The following is a 26,011-nucleotide window of genomic DNA, read 5'->3' on the forward strand; positions in this document are numbered from 1 at the left end:
AACTGAAGAATATTTACACAACGAAACATAAAATATCTTCACAACTTAGTGTTAAATATGGATATTCAAAAAAAGGAAAATACTTGCTGATCATCAACCGACCACCGCTACTTTTTTTTACTTATTAAGAAACTGATCTAACAGAAACTAATTAACAGTTTTACTTATTATTTTTTTAAATGAGAAATACTTTTTAACATATATACACAAATTAAACAAACAAGCACATGTATTAACAATAAAATGATAACACACTAAACATCAATGACAAATATAAAACTTAAATATTCCTCACGGTGTACTTCCTGTACATAGATATTCAGTTTAGGAAAAATGGCAATAAATTAATCAATTTATTAGTATTTTACCTTAATAAAAATTTAACCATATATTAAAGAATGAACTATTTTTTGGCAAAGAATTACACAAGGTCAGTTTTAGGACAGTTGCTGAATATGAACAATTATTACACTGGGTTATTCACATTACAGACAACTATCAGCAGTCAGTGTATATATTATGTTAGAGAGGTATGCATACATTACACTCAGTGGCAATTTGAACTATATTGAGAGTTCTCTATATTATAATTTACATGTTAAATTCTGATATACTGCTATACTTGCTATGAATCAAACTGTTAACTGAAAACAGAAAGCAGTGTATATGAAAAAAGTCACAGCAACATTATCATAAATTCAATAAATGTAACTGCAAGAAAAACAGTTAAAATAATAAATTAATGGATTACACTAATTTAGGGCAGTAAAAGCTTCAATAAAATTTTTAATTTAATAAAACTGGTAGGTTAACTTAGATTATTCAAAAAATCTATAAGCTAAAGGTCATCTCTAAATAGAAAATCAATCTTGCTGACAAATGATTATATATATTTACAATTCATCAGGATATGACCATCCTGACCCACGTAAAAGAAGGCCTCGTGGTGATCCTGATCACCACAACACCTCCTGATCTGAAACAGCCACAGGGCCGTTTCTAGCCCTATTGGGCATTACCAAAGGTTGCACTTTAGACCTTCTAAACCTGATAACGCATTAGTCATCAGTTTGGCCACTCGACTGTCAGGATGCCACCGATGCAAATGCCATTCCATCAGTGCAATTATGCAGACATTTCCATCAGTGTATTTACACAACTTAATATCGCCTTCATATGGCTTCTTCTAACCATGACCACCTACCACCAATTTACAACCGTCAACTACCAAATTATCTAATTTGCAGAGTGTAATCCCTGCTGCACCTTCCTCTAACATAGAAGGTTTTACACAGACTCTTCCCATATCTAACTTCAATTAGACTATGCATTCAAATCATTACTTGACTGAGTCTTTTAAACACCAAAAATACTATTCTCATACCAACAAAACAGGTGTGATTGCAACAATGACCATTTTGTCCTATAACTGAATTTACTCTTTTCATTTGCAATCTTTTTCATTTGCTCAAAATCAAGAAATAAATTCAAAGATTTAATAAGCTTCTAATGTAAAACATACTCTATCTCTCTCTGCTCTGGTCTGCTTTTGAGAGTGAGATCAACATCTACACCTTTCCATACCATAACTCCATCACAGAGTTCTCAACACATCCATTCTCATTCTAACAGCAAACAAGGCTCAATGTCAAAACGCCTATCTTTTGTGAAGTAAACAACTAGGTAAGCCCCTAGCCGCCCAGGTGGCTATTCTATTTAAACAACCATAAGAGCAGCATAATACATCCACGTCAGACCCCCTCAGCCATCATCTGCAGGGTTAAGAATCTCAGGAAACCAGCAACTATGTTCTATTCCCTTTCAATTTTCTAATTAACTTGCTGATCAAAACCAGAATTGATCCTCAAAAGTTTTCTAACTATTTTGGTATGTTCAGCTTCATACCTGGGACAGACATATTAGGCATGGCATACATCATTAATGGCCCTACACTCCAGATACAAGCCTTAATTAATCAAACCAATTTGGCCAACCTATCTCAAAAACTGCATGTCCAGAAAAAACTGTGTAATGGCGATTGGGGAAAATCCGCCTAACAACCTGCATACTTCATGATATGACCAGCAACTGTACATAATCCTGTAACATGCTCACAGAACATAAAGTTGAATAATTTTGCATGTACTTAATATTGATAAAAAAATAATTGTCAAATATAACAGACAGATGGAAAACAGATGGATATAAATACAGACGGAATCAACAAAATATTGTTCATCAAAAAATGAAAAGCTGTTATAATAAGTATAACTTAAAAAAATGAAAATTTGATTAAAAGTAATTAGATACTATGTCACAAAATAGTTTCTTATGACTAAACATTGAATTTCAATAGTTCAATAAATAACACTGTTTTATTGAAACCTATACCCTAATAAGCTCATTAATAAATCATTATTATTAACTGCTACTAGTATCAGTCCCAGTGTGGTATCTATAAATGGGATATTAATCATAGATTTATTACTTAATGTCCTATCACAGAAAGCCATTTTATTATTTGATCATTATAAGGAAACACGGATACATTTTTCAAAAATGTTTAATATCTGTTAAATTTCTACTTACCATGAGGAATGCAGTAGACGGTTGTAGAAATAAAATTTTTATTGATTTTCAACTAATTGTTCTCCTATCAGTAACAATACAGGTGATATGTATTTTTGATATATTCTTCTTATAAAGCATAAATTGTTTCATTAGTAACAATAATTTTTTGCACAAAGCAGAGTGCATTTCTTCAAAAAAGAAGGGAGAACAAAAAAAATTTTTTTATGTTCTTAATGTACAATCCATATAACTTAATACTTATGTTCTTTACAGAGCACAAAAAATATTGTTTATCTAATTAGATTGCATTTCCAGCACTAATAAAATGTATTAATATTCATACTCCTAACAATCTACACGTGGTGTTTGCTTTAAACACATAATATCTATGAGTCTGATTTTGATTTTAACATGTACAATATAATAAAAAAATGATGTATGTAACTCATTTCAATTACATTCTTTGTCTGGTGGGGTTCATTTAATTTGTTGTAATTATTTTTTACAATATTCATATAAATTGTAAAAATAAAATAATTATACCGTTTTTCTCTCTTTTCTGGGTTACTATATTTTTTTCTGTTTTTGTGCAGAGAATAATAAGAGCTCAAAATAACAGCTCATAAGAATAGCAATAATATTTTATCATGTAAAAAATTGTAAATAGATTATTACACAATATGACTGTACTTTATTAAAAATTAGGGCACAACATAATATTTTATCACTCTGAAATACTATAAATCTACCAAACTGAAATTTCAGAAACTAAAAAAAAGATTACTTCCTTTCAACCTCAAGATTCCGATAATAGACATCAAAAAACAACTTTTTTCATACATGAGCTCTTAACCATCTTATTTACTAGTTTATTTGAAATATATATATATATATATATATATATATATATATTTTATACATTTTTTTACTTTTTATTAATTTCTGTTTTTAATATGTACACTTTAAAACTCTGTTTCACTGTTTACTGGTAATATTTAATGAATATTTCACACACTGTTTGTGATTTTGAAATACTGTACTGCTACAGTTAAAGCAATACTGCATTTGCTTATACCTTTTTAAATATTCTACTTAAGCAGTACTTAATACTGACTTTTATGTCAAAATAGAATATTTAAGAGTATAATAAATAACAATTTATGAAAAAAATGTTTTCTGCATGAAAAGAAATGAATATTTTATTTACTGTATAGGTGGAAATAACAATCATAACGCATGCTAAAAAGTCGTTGCAGAACAATAAATTCTTATTTGCAAATACAATTATTGTAACAGGATTAATATTATAACTTATTTTCAACTTTCCTTTAATGAAGTAATTACTCTAGGTAATTTTAACCAACTGAATTAAATTATTTCATTATATAATGAAATTTTCAAATAAAATTATTAAACATAAACTAGTAAAAAGTAGATGCATAAAATATAAAGATTTTTTTTTCTAAGCATTATAAAATGAAATATACTTGGGTGAACAAAAAGTATCCAACCTTGGCTCATAAAAACAAAAATATCTATTTAGTTCAATTACTTATCCCTTCAAAGTAGGCCCCTTCTTGTCTAACACACTTATATCATTTTCATTGTTGGAAGAATTTTCTAAAAATAAATTTTGGTGAGCACCTTAAATCCTCTTGACACATTTCTTTTAATATCTTCTCTACCTTCAAATCTTTTTCCTTTAAGCATATTTTAAGCTTAAGAAAAAGCCAAAAATCACTGGGAAACACATGTATTAAGGAGTCTGCTGAAGTTGTTCAATCCCATGTTTTGCTAAGAATCTCTGGATTAGTTATGATACATGTGCTGGAACATGTCATAATGAATTTTCCAGTTGTCAGTTTCCTAGAGCTGTGGTCTATTTCATAGAAAAGCATCTTTAGCCAACGAAGAACAGTTATGTAGTACTCTTTATTAACAATTTGTACTTGAGGAGTACACTTGTAATGAAATACGCCTTTATAATCAAAAAAAGAATGTCAGTTGACACTTGCATTGCTTCACGATTGCCTAGCTTTCTTTTGCCACAGAGAACTTGGAGTTTCCTAATGGGATAATTGTGTCTTCGTCTCAGGGTCAAACACAAACTGATGTTTCATTTCCAGTCATTATTTTCTTCATAAAATTATGTTCACCATTCCAGCATGTCTTGTGTAACTCTCACTCAGTTTTCTTTTTGTTTATGAGCGAGAATTTTTGGGACAAATTTTAATGATAAGTACCATATTCAGATATCATCTGTTAAAATTGATTGTACTGAGCCAAATGCAATTCCTACTTCACACACAAGCTCTTTAATTGTTATTTGACAATCTTTCACCATCTGTCAAACTTTCTTCATTTTTTCAAAATTTTTACTGGTGAAAGGTCAACCAGAGCATCCGTCAGTTTCAACATATGTTTGGCCACCTTGGAAATGGTGAAACCACTCTTTAACTTTTCTAACACATATAGCTTGATCATCAAGAGCTATCTGAATCTTTCTTATCGTCTCTAATTGTGCGACACCAAGTTTCTGAAAGAATTTAATCCATTTCTCTGCTCAAGAACGATGAAAATATGAGAAACATACATTTTACTTTCATGGCTGCTAAGCAACAAGTGGCTGTAATGGCATCAAAACAAGTGACTCATATGCAATCAGTACGAGCAAGGTTACATTCCATGATGGTCCCCCTCCAGTGCTACAACTGGTTACTGTAATAAAAAATATGTTTACATCACATTTACTTTAATATAACGACCTGTCTAAAGAAGTGGTATATTCATTTTTAGGGGAATTATGTGTTCCTATGACATACATAATTTCTGAGTAAAAATATTTAACTTCATTAATTCATCAAGCTTTAACACAGTTAAACATTTAATAAGATGGATAGATCCTTAAAAAAATATTTACTATATAAAATATTTAAGATCAAAAATGATGAAAATGTAGAAGGCAGATATGAGAAAAATCAACACTAAAAAACCATTCCTAAACATAACAAATTGTTAAGGAAAAGAACACATCCAACAGATCTATTTTAACAAAGAAATGAAATGATAGGTGAAAAAAATATGAGACCATTACAAACAGAACAACCTGTGACCATCCATATTTATTGTACCTGTATACTCAGACAGCAAACCTCTTCCAAAAGATCAAATTTTTAATTTAATAATAGTTCTTAATCATTAACCACAAAACTTAATACTGTAAACAGTATTTTAGATTTACCAATAGCTGCAAACAGTTATCACTTGACTGCTGTTTTCTCAGTCAGACGATATCTCAGTGAATAGGATACTGAAAATTAAATGATATGAAGTAAGGTTGAAATCAGACTATAAAAGCTACATTAAAACTGCTAACTGGTTACCTTTGATCAATCTGAACAATACTGCAGATGGTTGCCCCCAGTATGGGTATATGCTGTTTTAAGGGAAAGAAAATAAAAAGCTACATCAAGGTGCAAGATACATATCATTAGCCTACTCTGAATCTAATCAACTACTGACAAATCCAACAACTGATACTAAATCAGTTCAAATTATTTAAAAGGCACTGTAGCTACAAATTAAACATAAATAAGAAGTAGTGCACTAAACTATTTCACTAATTAAGAAGGTGGCAGGAAACTGGTCACCACCCAAATTTTATTTGATGTTGATTATATAAAACATATTATAATAGACAGCAAACGTTAGAAGACAATCAGGTATTTAAAAAAATAAAGCCAACCTCTGTGGTACAGTGCATTATCTCAATCTGTCATCTGAAGGTTCATCAAATCCTAGTCTGACTTTGCATTTTTATTCTTATCGTAAGCTTTTTATATGTGTGGTAAAAAAAATTATAAATAGTCCAATAAAGAAACAATGAGGTTAAATCATGGAATATGAAACTACAAAACATAATATATTTACAGTTCAACTTCTGATTAAACTAGATTTTCACTGATCCAAATCAAGGATTATCCTGTAATTCCAAATAATCAGGCTTCTACTAAACTTCAGTATTTTTAATGTATTATTTATATATAACATTATAAACAACAAAACTGACATCAAATAAAATGTGCTCAGCAGAATATAGAATTAGTCAAACCAAAATTGTCAGTGTATCTTGCAATGTACAGGGTTAACTTTAAGCTAGTTCTGTTCTTCCATTACGTATAATTAAGATATTTTCCTGAAGATTGTGTGTTTTTAAATCGATTAATTAAAAAAGCAGTTTATAAAAATTATTACACATTGCAACTGTAATTCAATATCAACCATTAAAACTATCTTAGAAGTAATACAAACAGCCTGTAACACATGCACATGCGTGCAAAAAAGAAGCACACTATTAAATTATAACAGTCTGAGAGAAATTTCTGAAAATCTTAGAATGTTTAATTTTATAAAAGTTTTGCATAATTTATACTGTACAGAAATAAAAAAATAAATATAAATGTTACAAAAATTTGCATGCATCCAAGATTTCTTTAAAACTCAAAGCATTGTGAACAGTGAGAAAGATAAAAGAAAACATAAATCAAGTAAGAAACATTAGTGGAAATCAAAATTAATAAAAATAAAATAAACAAATTAATAAAATTATTATTAACAAACAACACAGCCTACCTTACTACGTGAATTATTTTTTCCAGTTACACCACTTGTAAAAGCAAAATTTAAATTCATTTGTAGATCCTCACACCAATAATAACTTTTTAAATATATTTTACGTAATAAATATACGTTTATAAATATATGTTGATAAACAAGTAGCAGTAGTTGACAAATAGGTAGATAATATAGGTAGCAGAGTATATTAAAGATTTTATAAAAAAAAATAGATGCGTGTTTATTTATATTATGTTAACTTGAAAAATCAACATTTTTTTTCTAAATTTCCTGTAATAATAAGAAATTAATAGCTTACCAAATTTTATAATTTCATCAAGTCAATATATGACCTTTGAAACACACACTTCATTTTATTTAATTATTAGAAAATAAAAACACTTTTAATTTATACAGGTTTTAATTTACAGGTGTAAACAAATGTAATCTTAAAATGTACATTTTTTAAAAATCTTTGTAAAATAAAAAAGAAACAAATATGTATATTTTTAACATAACTTAAACTTCATCAATTTAACTATAAAATAAAAATCATATATGCTAATAATGATTTTGCTACTCAATGACCTTAATCATTATTAGAATAGTCAACAAAAACATCGATTAATACATATTAACAGGAAGAGCTTAATACAGTGAAATTATTTTTAATGGCTTTAGATAACAGTACATTCTAACAGTAAAACTATTAATGCTATAAGACATTTTATCCAATAAAACATACAATGAGAACATAAAAAACTGAAACAAAGTTGTTCCAAAAATTCACTAGAAAAATTATGAAATGATACGAATCTAAAAATGTTAAAAATGACAATACTGACTTTTCTATCATTTGCACAGCTTAAAATTTTACCTTCCAATAACACAGTTTAAAATTATTTTCTACAAATTGCATTATTACTTAGATTGATAACTACTTCTAGCGTGGTAACGAATGCTTCATAAAAGTAATACAAAATTGCAACTAATGTAAAACTAAATAAGAAGTAAATTAAATGTGGATAACAAGGTAGACTGAAGCTCTTAGAATCTGGTGGTTTTGTAATATCTGGAACATCTCAAGGAATAAAATTTATAAATTGAAGGGTTTTAAGTAAAGGTAATAGAAATAGCCAAACCCACATTTAATAAAATGGTTCTCCTAGATCACTTAGTTAACAAAATTTGGTGCTGTTTAATTACTTGTTGACACTTGTTTGCAGCTAATGACCATTACTGCCGATGCCACTTAAAAAATATGAAATATTTGAAATATAGATGCCATGTAATAAAAACTGAAGGACCTTATAAAAAAATTAAAAAAACATCTAAGACCTGTTCTGGAATGTATAGATGATAGATAATCTATGAAAGACAAACAGCAAAATATAGTGTGACTGAATAGACGAAACAAAAATTTCTTCTCGCCTTTATCTTAAATATAGATTCTACTTTTCTGAATCTTGCAATAACACGTTTTTACTCATATAGTGAAGTAATTATTTATTAAGCTAATTTAACAGACAATAAATTACACCACACAAAATAAATGTAAAAACCTTATTTTTCTTTTACAAATTAAACAATTTACAATAAAATAAACATAACTTTGATATATCATTTTATAAAAATTATATGGTTTTCTTAAGAGAAGAACGAATTTAAAATTAATTTTTATGTTTTATAAATTACAACTATAAATACCTATAATATTACATTAATAACTCATGTAATACATTTATGTAATGTATAAAATAATTATAAAGCTGGTTCTATAAAAATTGATGGAATCATGGACACAAAGCAAAAAATCAAAATAAAAGTTGAAGGTCTTTGAGGATAAGGTGGTAAGACTTCTTTTTACTAAATGAGTATATACACCTCAAAAGGACAAATCTGGAACTTCAAAGCAAGCAAAAAAATTCAACCCTAGGAAGCATCATAAAAGAAAAAAGCAAACAACAAAATAAGAGTAAAGGCAAAACTGGAAGAATAATAGTAAGAAAACCCAAATGTATTAATTAGGAAGGATGGACTAAAGAAGTATCCTATGAGCCAATGAGAAGATGATTTGACAACAGTGAGAAAAGAAGAGAAATGTGAGCCAATAAATTAATTTGTTTCAAATAGTCTGTTGGTAAGACAAGATAATGCAACAAAAATAATAAAAACATTAACAATAAAATAAACACTTCTTTACATAATTTAGATTTCTGTATCCTACCTGTCCAATGGTCGTACAACAGATACCCACATAACTATAGTACAATTAACTTCAATTCAGTTTCACTTAAAATTGGTATTTGAAAAGTTTTACGATGAAATGTATTATTTATTAGTGGCTTGTTTATATATCTTACTAATAATACTACAATATTTTGTTTTTATTACTACTTGATCCCTTCATTAACTTGAATATTCTAACATGACAATGCTGCTTCAACTATTTCACTTACATTTTTAATTTTATACCCTAATACAGTATTTTTGCAAAAGACTTATTCTAGAAAATTTAGTTAAACTTCATCATGGGAAATACATGAAAAATGAAGAACAAAATTTTCAAACAAAAACCTTCAAGATATTTTTTCAAACAATTATTATTAAAAAAACAAGGAGACACCATTAAATATAACTGACAGATAATTTAGGCCTTTTGCATGAATCATGTAAAGAAATACTGCTAAATATAAATCATTTAAAACAAAATGATATTGTAAACATTTTCAATTAAAACATACTTTTATAATTAAAATTCAAGATAATAATTTATAGTTTTGTTTGGAAGAAACAAAAGCTTTGTATTCTCAATTTTAAATATTAATTCAACTCTTAGTGATTTTCTGGGTAATTAAATTTTTTTTCTTATGATTGATTTGATTGCATATATAGTTTATGAAGTAAAATACAAAAATATTGAATTTAATTGTTCAGTTATTAATAAAATTTAATTTTACCTTAAAACATTTGGTGGAGGATCCCGATTAAATTGTAAATTGAAAAATCACATGTACTTTAAATTCATACTAAGGGGTTGATTTACGACCAATCAGTTTAAAATTACTTTCTGGGAACCAATTAGGTCCTAATAACATAAATCTGTTATATAATTACAAAATTGTAGCCAGAAAATAGAATAGAGAGTAAAAATCTATCTTAGGATGAGAAGTCAGAAAGTAAAGAGTCCATTTAAAACAAACATTTTCCATTTAAAATTAAGGTACAATTTAGAAGACAAAACAAAAATGAAGACGTATAGTTAAAAAAGAGTAAAACTAAGGGGAATTCCCAATGACTGCTGTTAAAAGATTAAAAGTACAAAAAAATGTAATAACCTATACTTATTCAAAAAGAAATCATCATTTGTAAGTAGATAAAAGAACTAATGACAGTAATAAAATTATACAACAGAAGGTGGAAAAATATTCTATTAAAAGAGAGAAATCTTTTAAGCAAAACATAATAGAGTAAAATTATTTATTATCTAACATACTATGCGCATTTATACCCTGAAATTAATTTGACTAGAACTACAATTTAACCAAGTAAATTTCCAAAATACTTATTTACATGCTGGTAAATGCTCAGTTATATAATTGTTGAATCCAACTTCCTGAGTAACACAGGATAACTGAAGGGCCACAAAAATGTTTTTAATACATTAGCCAGCATAATATACATATATAGAATTATGTATGAATATTATCATAAGGAATACTCAATACTCACTGAATTCATTTATAAATGTAATAATTTTGTAATTGTATGACTTGATTTATTTTAAACAAATTATACTTGCCGTAAATGTAGTATCATACAAGGGAGTATTCACATGATAATAAATTCCAATTTTTTTTTTCTCAAAGGAATTACTGTTTTTTATAGATAGTTTTCTGTGTTTTTTTTAGCACCTTATTTATTGTTTTATTTTTAATTATTTTAGTTTTATAACATTACGAGTACATATGTTGAATTAATAAAATTCATTGCCAACCTAAGTTTATGCTATAATATTTTGAGATTATCATTAAATGCAATGTAAATAAACAAATACTATTTCATAAAATTAAACAAAATTAAAACAGAATACAGAAACTCAAAACATCATGTATCTGATCACAAAAAGGTAGTGTACTTCATACAAAAAAAAATTAAAATATATATTGAAATTCATCAAGGTAAATTTCACGCATAATGAACATGGTAATTCACTAAATTATAAATTAAATCTGCTTTACAATGCAAATACTTAAAAAAAAAGAAAGTTAAGTAAATAAGCCAACTAACTTACCGTTCTATACGGCACAATATGAAAGAACATTAATAAAAACTTTTAAGAGCTTAAGATAGTAGTGCGCAGTAGAAAAAAATATATACTCAACCAAATTAACTAATACAGTATGTTCAGGAAACGTGAAACACATTAGTATGGTTTCTTTTACCTCTAATATGGCTTAACTTTCAATGTGAAATGAATATATTACATAAATCAATCACTTTAAAATAAAAAGAGGAAGAATTATTTCATACAAAGAAAACATACTAATGAAAATGACAAATTTCAAAATTTTCATTCTCAATATTTTTAATTTATATTATATTAATTAATTTTAACTTTTTAAATTATATTACTTTTAATATTAGCGTTACCTAAACATAAAAAAAATCTACACAGTTTGTATATATCCACTTTCAGAAACTTTCTGATAAACTGCAGAAATTAAATCTGCTTACATATGATTGACCCTCAACTGAAAAAATTCCAACATAATTAAGTTTTTGTTTAAAGTCATTCTGAGGAACAGAACACAGTGTACTTGTTAAAAAAAAACTCATAAAATAACATTACTCATGTTCTTTTGATGTATGGAATATTCTTCCTACAGCCTACAGATCTTGCTCCCTCTGATTTTCGTCTGTTTGAGCCGCTCAAGGATGCTTTGTGAGGTCATTGATTTTCCAGACTTAGATGTGCAGGAAGCACTGCAAAAGTGGCTTTGAGCCGATCGAGAGCCTTTTTCTTGGAAGCAAATTGCAAGCTTGTAGACTGTTGGACCAAATGTACTGACAGGGGAGGTGACTATGTAGAAAAATGATGTACATGTTGAATCCCATTGTGCAAATAAATTGTAGAATGAAAAATGTACATAATTTTTTACTAACCCTCATATATACCAACAGGTGCTCAAGCAGAAAGAAAAAATAAAAGAGAAGATTCTTGTTTCTACGTATACTCTTGTATCTACGTATTTTATTTATTGTATCTACGTATCTAGAATACTCTTGTATCTACGTATTGCATATATAAATGATTTTTCTCAGGATTGATCTTATTCTCCAGAATTTTTACTACAGAAACTGGTTTTTATTTATCTTACTATTTACAAAAGAATACATAATTAAAACTTGCAAATTAAAAAAAAATATAAATATAATGGTTCGAGTACAACGTTCTACATTCATTAAAATACATAATTTAAATTTAAACCAAAGAAAAAAAAAATCATACTTCAATACCATCATAATCATAAGTCAAACCAATCATATACAAGATGGTCAAATTAAATTACTCTTCTTTCTCTTTACCATACAATATTGTTTTAAAACCTTTACTTAAAAGAATCTTTATTTTTATTTTTGTACAATTAATATTTTTATGTTACAGAACTTAACTTTTTTAAATAATTGTTCTTTTTATGGAAAATTTAAAGCGTCTAAGAAACTCCTGTACATTTTCTATGCTTTTGATTTATAAATAATAAAAGTATGATTTTTCATTAAAATGTCACATTTGGTCGGCTTAAAAAATATATTCATCAATATTGTTTATACTGACAGAGGTACAAATTTAATCTTTATCATATATTTTTATCACTTTTATATCAATTTTATATATATATATGTGATACTGTAATTAAATAAAGATGACTTGTATTGTAATTTTTTTTATATTTAATGTTATTCAATTTATACTTTATTCATTTATTGTGTGATATTAACCTTGTTTTTGTCTTGGGAGTGTTTTATAGATTTCAGTAATTTCACTGATCTAATAAGCTCCACAATGTTTAAAAAAAAACAATTACAATCTATGAAGCACAAATATACAAAAAGAAAATCCTTAATAGAGCAAAAACTAAGTTTATTATTATTACTAACCAAGTTAAAAATATGCTTTCTAACAAATACAAATAACAAAAACAAACATAACCGAACTCATTAAGGCAAATACTACCAACAATATTAATAGATTTAACTTTATATTTAAGACATGTGCCTTCCCAAGATTCTTGTTCTGTTTGTGTTACTGTTTAAGTTTCAGTGCAAGTTTTCAGCACAGAATAAAATTTTAAAATGAGTGGACACTTTATAGTCTCATTAAGTTCATAAATTATTAGTGCATACATACAAATCAGATGATGTTATGGACGTTAGGAATACACATTGATGTGAAAAATTCAGCAATACACAGTCAATCATCCATGTTTCTACAGGTTACATACAGGACCTAAAACTTCTTTTTATAAATTTTTTATTTAATCAGTTTACCTGTGGCGGCCATTTTTGTTACAGTGCGCACACCTATTTTGTGATTATACGGGTTTACGTTAAAAATCATAACTAAAAACCTTTTGGTCCCGGATGAAACAAAAAGCACGTTATTCATATTTTCTCAACGTAAAAGATTGGTCAGCGGTTTATTCAATTATCTCTCTTCTTTTACGAGAAAATTACCAATAAATTTGAACATAAAAAACAGTGAATTTTCACTTTTGGTAATTTTTCAAGAGGCAAGGATGGCATACACAGTTTGAATTATTTTTTTATACGTAGGTATATGTTAGTAGTTTTACCATAAATAATATTAATGGTGATATACTTACCCCTAAATTTTTTATGAATTTTTTAAAACTTTAAAAAAAAGTGAATTTGTATTTTAAAAGAATTCAAATTTTGTCTTCAAATAACTCTGATGGAGCTAGTGATAAAAATCTCAAATTTGCATACCTTACAGTGTTTTTGTAGATGTTTATGGTAAATAAAAAAGTTTTTCGTGTACTGTACTAATAAAAGAGTTATAACCTCTTAATAATCATGAAAAAACTGTTAAAAGCGATACAATTTTGATTCGTTACAAATAATTGCTCCAAGGGGGTTTCTTGTCTTCTTCGCACTTTAATATTTTTTTTTATAATTATTACTACAGTTGAAATAGACTTGTTTGAACCATTCAACTGCAGTATTCATGTTAAACAGGCGCTTGAAGTCATTTCCAATCTTCCAGAAAATTCATGTTGCAACATGCTCTTTTATGTTTGTTGCATCATTTAGCTTTGCAGCTACAGACCGGTCAGTCTGACATTAGTCAATGACCTGTTCACATCTTTACAGTGTCTCAAATTTCATCCTGTGTTTGGAAGTGTCTATTCAATGTTCCATAGGAATTTATGTGAATGAAGAGTGTCATAAAACAGTGTATGATACAGTACCAAAAGAATTCATTAAAATTTGTGAATTTAGTGATAAAAACCAACAACTTATTTTTTTAAGTGTTAATTCAGATGCCACTATTGATTGTAAATATCATGAAAAAAGGTTTTGTCAAAATTCAGTCACCTGTATGGAGAGTTCTGTTGTCTCTTAGAGAATTCATAAAAAAAAAGCAGTTAAGAAACACTTAAGACAAAAAAATTTGAGCAAGCTCTTAAAGAGCATATTTTACCAAATTTAAATTTAGTTCCTGGAAAGTCTTTTGTGTTAACCGTTTAAAAAGTATTTTTTCTCAGCAGAACAAAGAACTATATGAATGCAACGACAAAGAGACAAAGTGTGGGTGCCGATCTGTAAAGTCCTAAGACAGTTGACATCACTTGAATTAACTACAGTGTCGGGTTGTTCTCACACAATTTCAATAGAATTATCAGAAGAGGCATCACAGCTGTTGGTTACCACACTAAATAATAAACTTTCATTGCTACAAAAACAGGCTATTTCATTGAAGAATAATTAAAATTCTGCTACAATTTATTTTTTCTTCAATAGTGTTTACAAAAATAAACCAATATAAAAATAAAAATGAATTCTTGAAAAAAGATGCAGGCTGCTCATTGAAATTTCAGTTTGGGTAAGTTTTACAACAATTTTTGAATTAAAATTGTATTAGGTTACTGGAATTGGTTAAGTTATTAAATTACGAACTATCATTAATAATTTTAAAAAACTACTTTAAAAATACTGGAAACATGAATGTCAAGAACATAGGAGCTAGATATAAAAAAATTGAAGTGCAAAGACTACAAGAATCTCCTTGGAGCACTAATTTAGTGAGTCAAAATGGTATCACTGTTATAGTCCAGAGTCTGATGGTTTTTCACTCATAATTCTTTTGGACAAAACCGATTGAGCTGAAATTTGGACAGTAATTAGGGAATAGCTCAAGGAACAAAATTTATTTAGTTGCCAATGAGTGCTTTTATCCTGGTGGTGAATGCCATCCCTTCTCGGGGGTGGAAATTATTACACTCAAAATAACCGCAGAAATCAATGGAGGAATAAATTCTAAGCAAAAAACGTTCTATAATTTTTTTTTGCAGACAATACTTTTTGATTTATTTCTGATTGAAAATGTTGATTTTTCATCCAACCATTCAATGATTTTTCACAAATAACTCAAAAACCTTACATTTGATCAAAAAGATATTCTAAAAAATGAAGCTAATAAAATAACGAAGATTTTTTTTTATTTCTGTAGATGCAATATGAACAGAGTTATGCCTCGTTAAAGGTAATTTTTTGTTCACTGAAAACTGAAGTCGAACCTTTCAACGTTAAATAACGGAAAATTTTTCAAGGAAAACTTATAGAATATTTTTCAAAGTACTTGAAAAGACCTTTAAAAATAGCTTTGGTAAAAGTTATTAGCATGAAAACTAACAAAGTTATTATGAAAATAAAATGGTTGTCTGCTTTTTCGGAGAAAAAAGCGGCAATGAAGCAAATGACTTTTCTCCAAGAATTGGAATGGAACATAATCCTTTTACAATTTAATTTATTTAAATACTAACAATGTGTTTCTAGAAGTTGCCGGTTTAGAATGCCTAGATTTCAAAAAAAAAAGGTTGATTCAAATTTGAAAATTTTTTGAATTTCTTAAATTTTCTTTTATTCACATATTTCAAAAACTAAAGAAAAAAAGGAAAAATAATGAAAGAAAATTTAAATAGTGACTGAAATTTAAATAGCGAGTCAAAAATAGAATACAAAAATTTAGCTTTTTTTTAACTGAAGATTTTGGTTTTTTTTTAATTTCTGTAGAATAAAAATTGAGATATCACAATTAGCAGTTTGCATTTGAGTGCGAGGACCACCTTCCCCAAGCCCTTTAAATTAAAAAAACAAAGGGCTAAGGAATCTGAACTTTACATGCCTTGTAGCCTATGAAATTCTCTGCAAAATGTTTTGAGCAATTAAATAACTTAAAAAAAATTAAGGAAGTTATCGTTGAAAAACCAATCGCATTTTTTTGGTGAAATTTTTGGAGCATGTAAATTTTTATATTCTTGACAGTTTCGGAGCATTTATGAATACATCTGAACACATATAACTGTATCTACACATGTATAAGAGTATAACCTCATATACTCATATTTGTGAGTGTGTATATATATGTACACAACAAAAATAAATGCACTATTAAAACATTTCAAACTCTTGAAAACTAATTTTTTTTAAATTTCATAAATTGTAATTCCACCCCAATCTGTTATTTGAAGCCAAAATTTGATTTTTTTCAAAAATTCATAAAATTTTGGGGCATATGTATATTACTATTAATATTAATTATAGTAAAACTATTATAGTTTAACATATACCTCCATACAAAAAAATAATCCAAACTGTGTATGCCATCCCTGCCTCTTGAAAAAAATTACCAAAAGTGAAATTTCACAGTTTTCCATGTTCAACTTTATTGATAATTTTCTCACAGAAAGAAGGGAGATAGGTAAATAAACCGCTGGAATAAATAAACCAATCTTTTACCTTGAGAAAATATGATTAAACTGCTCTTTGTTTCATCCTTCCAGGACCAATAGGTTTTTAGTTATGAATTTTTCCATAAACCGTTACAATCACAAAAATAGATGTGCACACCATAACAAAAATGGCCACCACAGGTAAACTACTGATATAATATTGACAAATATAATCCAATTTTATCTCAAACTTTTAAGACTACTTTCTTGTGGTAATTAGTTGTTTGTGGAGTTCCTATTTATATATTTGTATGTAAATTATAAATATATATATATATTTTTTCAAACATGTATATCACTATATCAAATAAATTATTATAAAAACAATTATTTAACTTCACCAGATTCAATTCAAATAGATTGTTTAAAAATATATGGGTACATTTCAAAAGTCAGGGCCGATCAGTAACAAAATGACAACAGTTAAAATTAAAATTGAAATATTAAAATTAATCGTTTCAAATACTTACATATTTACTTTATATTCTACATAATCACAATTTTGATCCAAACACTTTTGACATCGTGAAACAAGCTTCTTCAAACCCACTGTAAAATTCCACTACCTGTGATTGTAGCTGCTTTTGCACAGAGATTTTCCACTCTTTACTCCTTGAATCATTGACGCAAGCCAGTTTTTGAGGTGTAGGAAAATATGGTAGTCACTGGACATGAGATTAGGACTGTCAGGGGATGATAAAAAATCTTCCATCCAAATTTTTTTAACTGTTTCTGTTGTGCAAGCAGCTGTATATGGACGTACTTTATCATGAACAATTCCTGATCTCAGCAGTCCCCGTCGTCAGTTTTGAATGGCGCGACACAGTTTAAAAAGTGTCTCACAATAGACTTGTGTTGTGATGAATGTTCCAGGTTCCATGAAATAAATCAAAAGCACACCTTTTGGTCACAGAATACAGTTGCCATGATTTTCCTTGGAGACTAGGCTTGTTTGAAATTTTTGAATAGGTGAACAGGAATAATGCCACTGCGTGAATTGTTATTTTGTCAGTATTGTTGTACAAAATCCACATTTCATCATCAGTGAAAATATGGGAAAAAATTTTGTCTCCTTGTGGTTAAAGCAATCAAGTAAAGCCAGGCAGATTTCATTCTGTGATCTTTGTGAGCACTTGTCAACATTTTTGGCACAATTTCGTGCACAGTTTACAATATCCTAGAGTGTCAGTCACAATTTTCAATAATGTTGTATTTGAAATTTCTAGAAAAAAAGACTACTAATCATAAAGTAAAGATTTTTTATTAGTTTTAAGATTATGTGCATTCACACATTCAATGAGATCACCAGTCTGGACACTAGGTCTGCCACTTCTCTGTTCGTCATGAACATTTGACAGCATTCCTTAAACTCATGACACCATGGCCTCACTTTTCCTTCACTTATTACGATAAGTTTACATTTGTCACATAACTGAGAGTGAATTTCAGCAGCATTGTGTTCTCTTACATTTAGAAATTTAATCACTGATCGAACTTCGCAACTAGTGAGGTTTGTTATTAACAGACTCGTTTTAACACACTGTCTCGCAACAGCAAACAATGAACTGATAGCAGTTACTGCAAATGCGCAAACCCATCAAAGTTGCCAATCACTATTTATAATTCATCAGCCCTTTCTTTTAAACCACAATGTGTGTGTATGTGTGTGTGTGTGTGTTTGTGTGTGTGTGTGTGTGTGCACGCGCGCGTATATAAAAATTACTTTCACCAACACAATATCCACAAAATGGATAAAGGCAGTTCTGCTTATTAAGGTTTTTGTTTATAGTATTGAGATTTTGGTAGTTTAAGCACAGTTTCAAGCTCATTCAACACTACTGGATGAACTGCAGCATGTTTGAATCCCTCCATGCGAGGCTAGATGAGGCAAGGTGAGCACTCTGTGCAAGGCTAGAACAGAGAGCATGTGAAGTTAAACCACTCTTTTTCATGATCATTTATAATTTTTTTTAAGTACATTTATATTTGCATATAGTCATTTATGTTCATTTCATGTTTTAATGTACGTTTATGTTTGTATCATGTTTGTGTTACGTATTTATTTTTTTTCATGTGAAAATTTTTCATGGTCTAGCCTCGCATGGGGGGTTCAAACATGCTGCACCTCACCCAGCAGTGTAGACTGAACTTGAAACTGTGCTTAACCACCACAATCTCACTACTTACAATCCCCAAGTGCCTAAGAAAATTGAAAACAGAACCAGAATAAAACCAAAGTGGTATGTTTAAAAACAATCACTAGCATTTTCTGGATATGTTACCTGTACACAAATACTGTTTTACCTAATATATTCCAAAAAGTAAATAAAGCATTTACGCAAGATGCAAAATAGCAAATGGATATAACATATATTTTCCATATCTGCTACTATTCATTAAAACCGATATCATAAAATTGTTAATTAAAGATAAGATAGTCAGAATAAAAAATTACAAATAAATACTATCTATGAACACAAAGTTAACACAAATGTACAAAAAAAGTGACATACATCAGCACATCTCAAAAAAAAAAACATTAATATCCAGTGTTTCAGTGTTTCTTAGTTTGGTGCTGCAACAGTACTCAGTATAGGAACCACTGTAATGATATGCCAAGTATTAACAAATTATATTTACTGAAGTGGTTGAACACAATCATCAATAAATTAAGCACTTTTAAATATGCACATTTAATCAATATTTAAAGTTATAAGCTTAATACATGTAAGATTAGTATCATATAAAGCATTATTTTTATATTACTGACATGATCATCAATAAATTCAGCACTTTTAAATATGCACATTTAATCAATATTTAAAGTTATAAGCTTAATACATGTAAGATTAGTATCATATAAAGCATTATTTTTATATTACTGACATTACAATTTTACAATTTTTAATTTAATACAATGTTTAATACCCAAAGTTAACTTTTACTGTACCCACCAAATTTAGTAGAAATGTTATTTTTTACAAATAATTAAAATAATACCATTTTCCATTATAATACCTTCACCAAGACATAAATAATACAATTACTTCCAACAAGTTTGAAAATAATATAAAAAAATTATCAGATATTCATTCACCTTAAATATCTTAGAAATAGTGAAAAATTTTAGGTTATTCTTCAAAATCAAAAGTTGCAGTAATGTTTCACGAATATTTTTGAAAGAAGTATTATAAAAACAAAATAACATGTATGCTAACAAATTGAACTAGAGTTTTTTTTTCGTTTAACTTTCTAAATAAACTACATAATTTTAAATTAAATTAACTATATACTAATCTAATCTAACTTGACTACAGCAAATATTTTAAGTTAAAACTAAATAAATTATTATTATTACGTTTAGGCTGTGGTACTGGAGTAATGTCATTCAATTTTGTTAGTTTTTCCTTTAGTACAAGAAAAAAATGTTTTATGAATATAATAACCATGAGTGGTGTGATCCCATCACACTTATGATCAAATAAAATTATAATCCATACCGTATAAGAGAAACAATGACTAACGCAGTACTGAACTGTTCTGCATCACTCACACTACCCACCATCTGTACAGTATCCACAGTGTTAAAGTAATGTTGTTATTTTGCTAAAGCAAAATAACAGTATCTCTAGTCAAAAATTACTACTCAAGTACAGCTGAAAAGTTATTGAAAATACACAAAAGCTCTTCTATTATATTTAAAAGTTTGGTTTGGGTTGTAAGGAAAAAAGACCTTTTTTCTTTTTTTTTTATTACTGTATTATGACCCTGTCAACTCAAGTTGAATTATCATAGTGAAAAAGCAGCAATTTTAATCTGATTCATTCAATAATGTTACATATTTATATAATAAATATTCATTATGAGCGCCTATTATTTCTCTCATTTAAGGTTAGGTGAATGACTCTATGACAAAAGATTGTTCAATTATAAAATATTGAAATATATGACATAATGAACAATAAAATTTGACATGCAATGCACTATATGTTTAACTATTTGGTAAAAGTTTACGTGATGTGGTGACTTTTTGGCCACTTGAGTAAAAGCCATAAAAGTATTGTTGCTTTATCAATGCTTAGTATTTTAATTATAATTGCATACATGAATAATTATTAATATTGTAAGTTATCAATGAAGTAGAAGTTTTACTAATGAATAGATGAGACTTTAAATTTAATTAATAAATGAAGAACTACAAGACCTTAAAAGAAGATAAGTACAAATTTTTCCCAAAGTTCAGTATGTTTAACATATGACAAGACACAGTAGAAACCCCCACAACCGAAAAAAAAAAATGTATGAAAAATTAAAAGCTTGCTCCCAAAAGTTTGATAAGCTAGTAATGGTTTAAATTTATATAAGGTGTCTGTATGACAAGTTAACCATCTCAGTATGATGACATGTTCATATAAATGTACTTAAGAAAATTTTAAAGCAGTTGAGTGCTTAAAAAAAAATAACAAATCTATATAAATGTTTTTAAATATCTCATTTCCTGTTAATTTTATAGAAAAAAGATATTAATCTTTTTTAAAAAGAATTCAGCATGATTATATTTCTTGATATTCTTTTTTTTGGTGTAATATGATTACTGCTAATTTATGAACTAACCAATACTGTGTTTAATAACTAACAATTAAGGATCAAGAAAACTACTGACAAACAGACCTAATTTAATTTTTATCTATGCATTTTACAATATTGAGAAGCTATTAAATTTTTTTAGAACAAAAACAAAAAAGTATGAAGTATGGTTGTTTATAAAAACACCAAACCAAATTTTTCAAAAATTTACTTTATCCCATAAAAAACAAACGCATAAAATCATTTACAGAATAAGCATTTCCAACTAATAAGATGAAAGATCCAAAAAATTTTAATGACAAATGTTAATTATCAGTCAGACAAACATATAATACATATATATCTGCCATAGTATTGATTCAACATCTTTATAATCAACAATACCAGTAGTTAAATGGGCAACTACTAAGGCATAAATATAATGAATAAAGAAAATGTTTTTTAAACGTTTCAAATTTCTAAAAATAAGAATGGAATAACGTTGTAAATTAACTCTATTGTGTATATTAAATGTTTATCAATCCAATATCATTAATCAATAGTTGGAATTGTATACACAGTGGAGCATGCAACGTAATAGAATGACTGACTGAAAGACACAAACACTCAATACTCACATGGCAACAGAGTGGTGTGGAGGTTATTTCAATTAGTCATACAGTAAAAAGCACTCATTTATTCATAACTTATAAGGATTTGTTTATGAATTACCAAAATAGGTTAAATATATATATCTACATATGCACACATGTGTACACACAGGAAGAGAGGAGAGGGAGTAATTTCCCACTAAATACTTGAAGGAATATACTATTAAATCTTTGAATTGTAGGTTATGAGTTTTGGGAAATATTACATGATTCATTCGATTAGTGAGGATTTTAAATGCAACATATATATTGTATGCATTTAATTAATTACTCTTTGTTCCAAATACCATTAAGAACTCTAATAATAAGAAATATCATTAGTTTCAAATATGTGTTCAAATCAAACTTACATTCTTAAAAGTGTTTGTAATCTAATTAAGAGCACAAAATATATGGCATTAATGTCAGGCAAACATTGAAAAAGAAAACTTTGGTCATACATTTATTAGGTTGAGTAAATAATAAATAATTTTTATGTTATTTCTTTGTAAGATATTTTGCTTAATATTTTTAAAAGTTTTTTAAAGCTCCCATTTGTTAATTAGTGTTATTATAAAATGATATTTGAATTCCATATTACATTTTAAGACCACAACTGCAATACTACTAACATCTAACTGTTTTGGATGGATTTCTAAAGTGGAAGAATTTCTAAGCTGGAGTTAGCTGTTAAAAATAATTGTGGCTATCTCAATACAACAAAAGTTTTCCGTGATGTTTAGGTGGATGTGTTTTTAATCACTAAATACCTCTAAAATACTGATTAAATATTCACTGTTTACCTGCTCTGCTTTTACCATTTTTTTTTTTTTAGATAGTGAGAAACGGTGTATAATAAATGAGACTGAATACAATAACTGACAAACCAAGTTAACTGATGGTCTGAACTACAAATAAATATATTTTCTTCTTTCTCCATTCATGCAGAGAATTAAACCCCGATCATCAGTATAATAACCAGAATGTCAACTGTTTCCCTTCAAGACATATTGAATAATCTAATGCATAAATTATCTGTTTTGAGGTTCTTTTTTTATAAGAGGTGGTCTTAATTTACTACTTATCATTCTCTACATGGTTAACAGTTATGAGAGACAGAGCTAAGAGAATAAACAATGACAAGCAAAATATATAAGAAAACAGTTTCTCTTTCTCTCACTCAATCTTTCTGTCCCATATTACAAAAAAACAATGAAAAGAGTATATAAACTTATTTCCTTCATAAAGTACAATACCTTAATAAAGACAATAAATATATATATATATATATATACTATTTTTTTGTTTCATATATATTACAAGACAAGAAAAATAATGTTATTTAGGCAGGAAAAATATATAAAACATTTGACTTTTCTTTTACACCTTTTTGATTTCTAGATGGCTATTCTCTTAGATGTTGCAGATATTGTGAAACTTTGTTACAGAAATGTAATTAACGTGTTACCTAGGACCCAAGAATTTTATAAAAACAATTCATACAAATTTACAGCTGCTGATTAAAATTTTAACTAAAGAAAGGTCTACATATCTTTAGGTGGAAGATTGTTTTTAACAATTCTTTTTAATATTTGAATTTAAAAACTGTGTGTAAAATTATTTATTTATTTTTAAATTATTTCTAAATTATTTTTTAAAAATATTTCTAAATTTTTTAAATTAAAATTTACTAAACCTTTAAGAAAACTAAATGGTACACTAGGTTGCACATGTAGTAGCAGGATATAATCTGATACAATAGCTAAGTACCTGACTGGATTGACTTTTCTTGTCAATTAAAAAATGACAAAGTACATTTTGTTTTGATGTTAATAAATAATATCAAAACAGATAAAAGAGACTAGGATCCTGATAGTTTGTCACCTTTGGGATCGAGGGGGTGATGAATTAATGAAAAAGACGAATTACCGAATAGTGTAACAACAAAAGTCAAATTGTATAAAAATTAACACTGCATTGGCATAAAACACCCCCCCGTTACTAAACGTGTCATAAAAAGATTGCAACAAACTAATGAAATTTAACTAAAATATTATAGTGAACATTTAGTATTTTATTATTCAGCAACATGTAATATACTTACATAAGTAAACCATTCACTAACACTATTTTTTTATAAAAATTACATATATACTGTGTACTTTACATTAAAAAAAAAAATCACTACACATACAACAGAATCTTTGTAAGTCAAAGACTAACACACAGTTACTACAGAACATTGTAGGTCTACGTTTTATTATTTAAGCACTTCTATCTATAAAACCTGTAACCTATAAAAGTTACTGTGTTTAAATTTATGTTAATATTTACACTTCATTTTACTTTCTAAAGAAATCTGTAGTTTTTCTTTGCACTTTAACGTTCCTTTATTTTTTCTAATGCAAATTGACAAACCTGTCACATAGCAATTAACTTCGCCACCTGTGGCAATATTTTTTGATCAGAATACCATTATCAGTATTTCCACAACTTCTTTGCAGCTCATTTTACTCACTGGATTATCATCGAATTCTTCATCTTTGGCACCTTCCTTTAAAGTTTCTTTATTTTTAATTTTATTAACAATTTCTTCATCATTTAATATTTTGTAGCTTAAATCTGTGTCATCTAATTTTACCCATTCTTCTATCTCCTCATTTGTAACATCATTTAAACCAGGAACGCTGTCACAAATTTCTTTCAATTTCAAATTTCTGTCTGCGTTTTCTTCTTCAGTTTCTGGTTCTGGTAGCTGGTCAGGCCACAGTTTATTCCAGCTCAACTTAAACGTATTTTCCGGGATGTCTTACCACGCATCAGCAACATTACATATTGTATCCTTTATGGTGTACTGTTTCCAAAAATCTTCTACCTATAATTGATTTTTTCAGAAAATTAAATTTTGCATTAATAATTTTTTATAACGTTGCTTCATACTTACTATGACCCCTTGGTCCATAGGCTGGAATAAACAGCTTGTGTTTGCTGGAAGAAATATGGCGATTATATTGGCATCTACTGCTTCCAGTTTGTTGACCAGATGGCAAGGAGTGTTATCCATCAACAACTTTTCTGGTAAATTATTTTCTTTAAGATGTCGCTGGACTTCACAAATCATCGTAAAACCACTGGCTAAAAATTGTTGCGTCATCCAAGCACTCCATTGTGAAAAATATTTCACCGGTAATAAGTCACAATTTATATGTTTAAAAACTCCCGGGTTTTTGACTTGCCAATAATAGTTAGAGGAAGGAATGACAACCACTTGCATTAGAACACACAAGAATAGAGATGTGTTCAGCCTCAGAGCTCTCGGAAGAAGTTTGCTAAGGTTTTCTTAGGAAGCGTCTTCCAGGACAATCCCATTTCACAGTTATACACCTGCGCATGACTTAAATTAAGACTTTTACTTTTTGAACTAAATTTATCACTATAGTCAGATACAACCTAACTGTCAGTACTTAATTTTTCATCCTCAATTGCAAGCTGACAAATTCCGTGCCTTGCATTAAATCTATTTAGCCAACTCTGGCTGGCTTTAAAATCTGGATCACCATTTAATCGTACATT

At 28.1% G+C, this 26,011-nt stretch overlaps 1 protein-coding gene across 6 annotated transcripts in view; it reads right to left on the reverse strand.

Annotated features, from left to right (window-relative positions):
• Positions 1-26,011, reverse strand: part of lqf (epsin homolog lqf) — a 119,766-nt gene that overhangs the window by 66,863 nt on the left and 26,892 nt on the right. For 5 of the 6 annotated variants that reach the window (XM_075375654.1, XM_075375651.1, XM_075375649.1 and 2 more), the window contains exon 3: positions 7,204-7,476. The exons of the other annotated variant lie outside the window; for it this stretch is intronic. In XM_075375654.1, the coding sequence (XP_075231769.1) occupies positions 7,204-7,263 (60 nt within the window). In that variant the 5' untranslated portion in view covers positions 7,264-7,476. The remainder of the gene's footprint in view (positions 1-7,203; positions 7,477-26,011) is intronic. 6 annotated transcript variants of the gene reach the window in all.

This window comes from Lycorma delicatula, chromosome 9 (genome assembly GCF_047948215.1).
Source record: "Lycorma delicatula isolate Av1 chromosome 9, ASM4794821v1, whole genome shotgun sequence".
Classification (NCBI taxonomy): domain Eukaryota; kingdom Metazoa; phylum Arthropoda; class Insecta; order Hemiptera; family Fulgoridae; genus Lycorma; species Lycorma delicatula.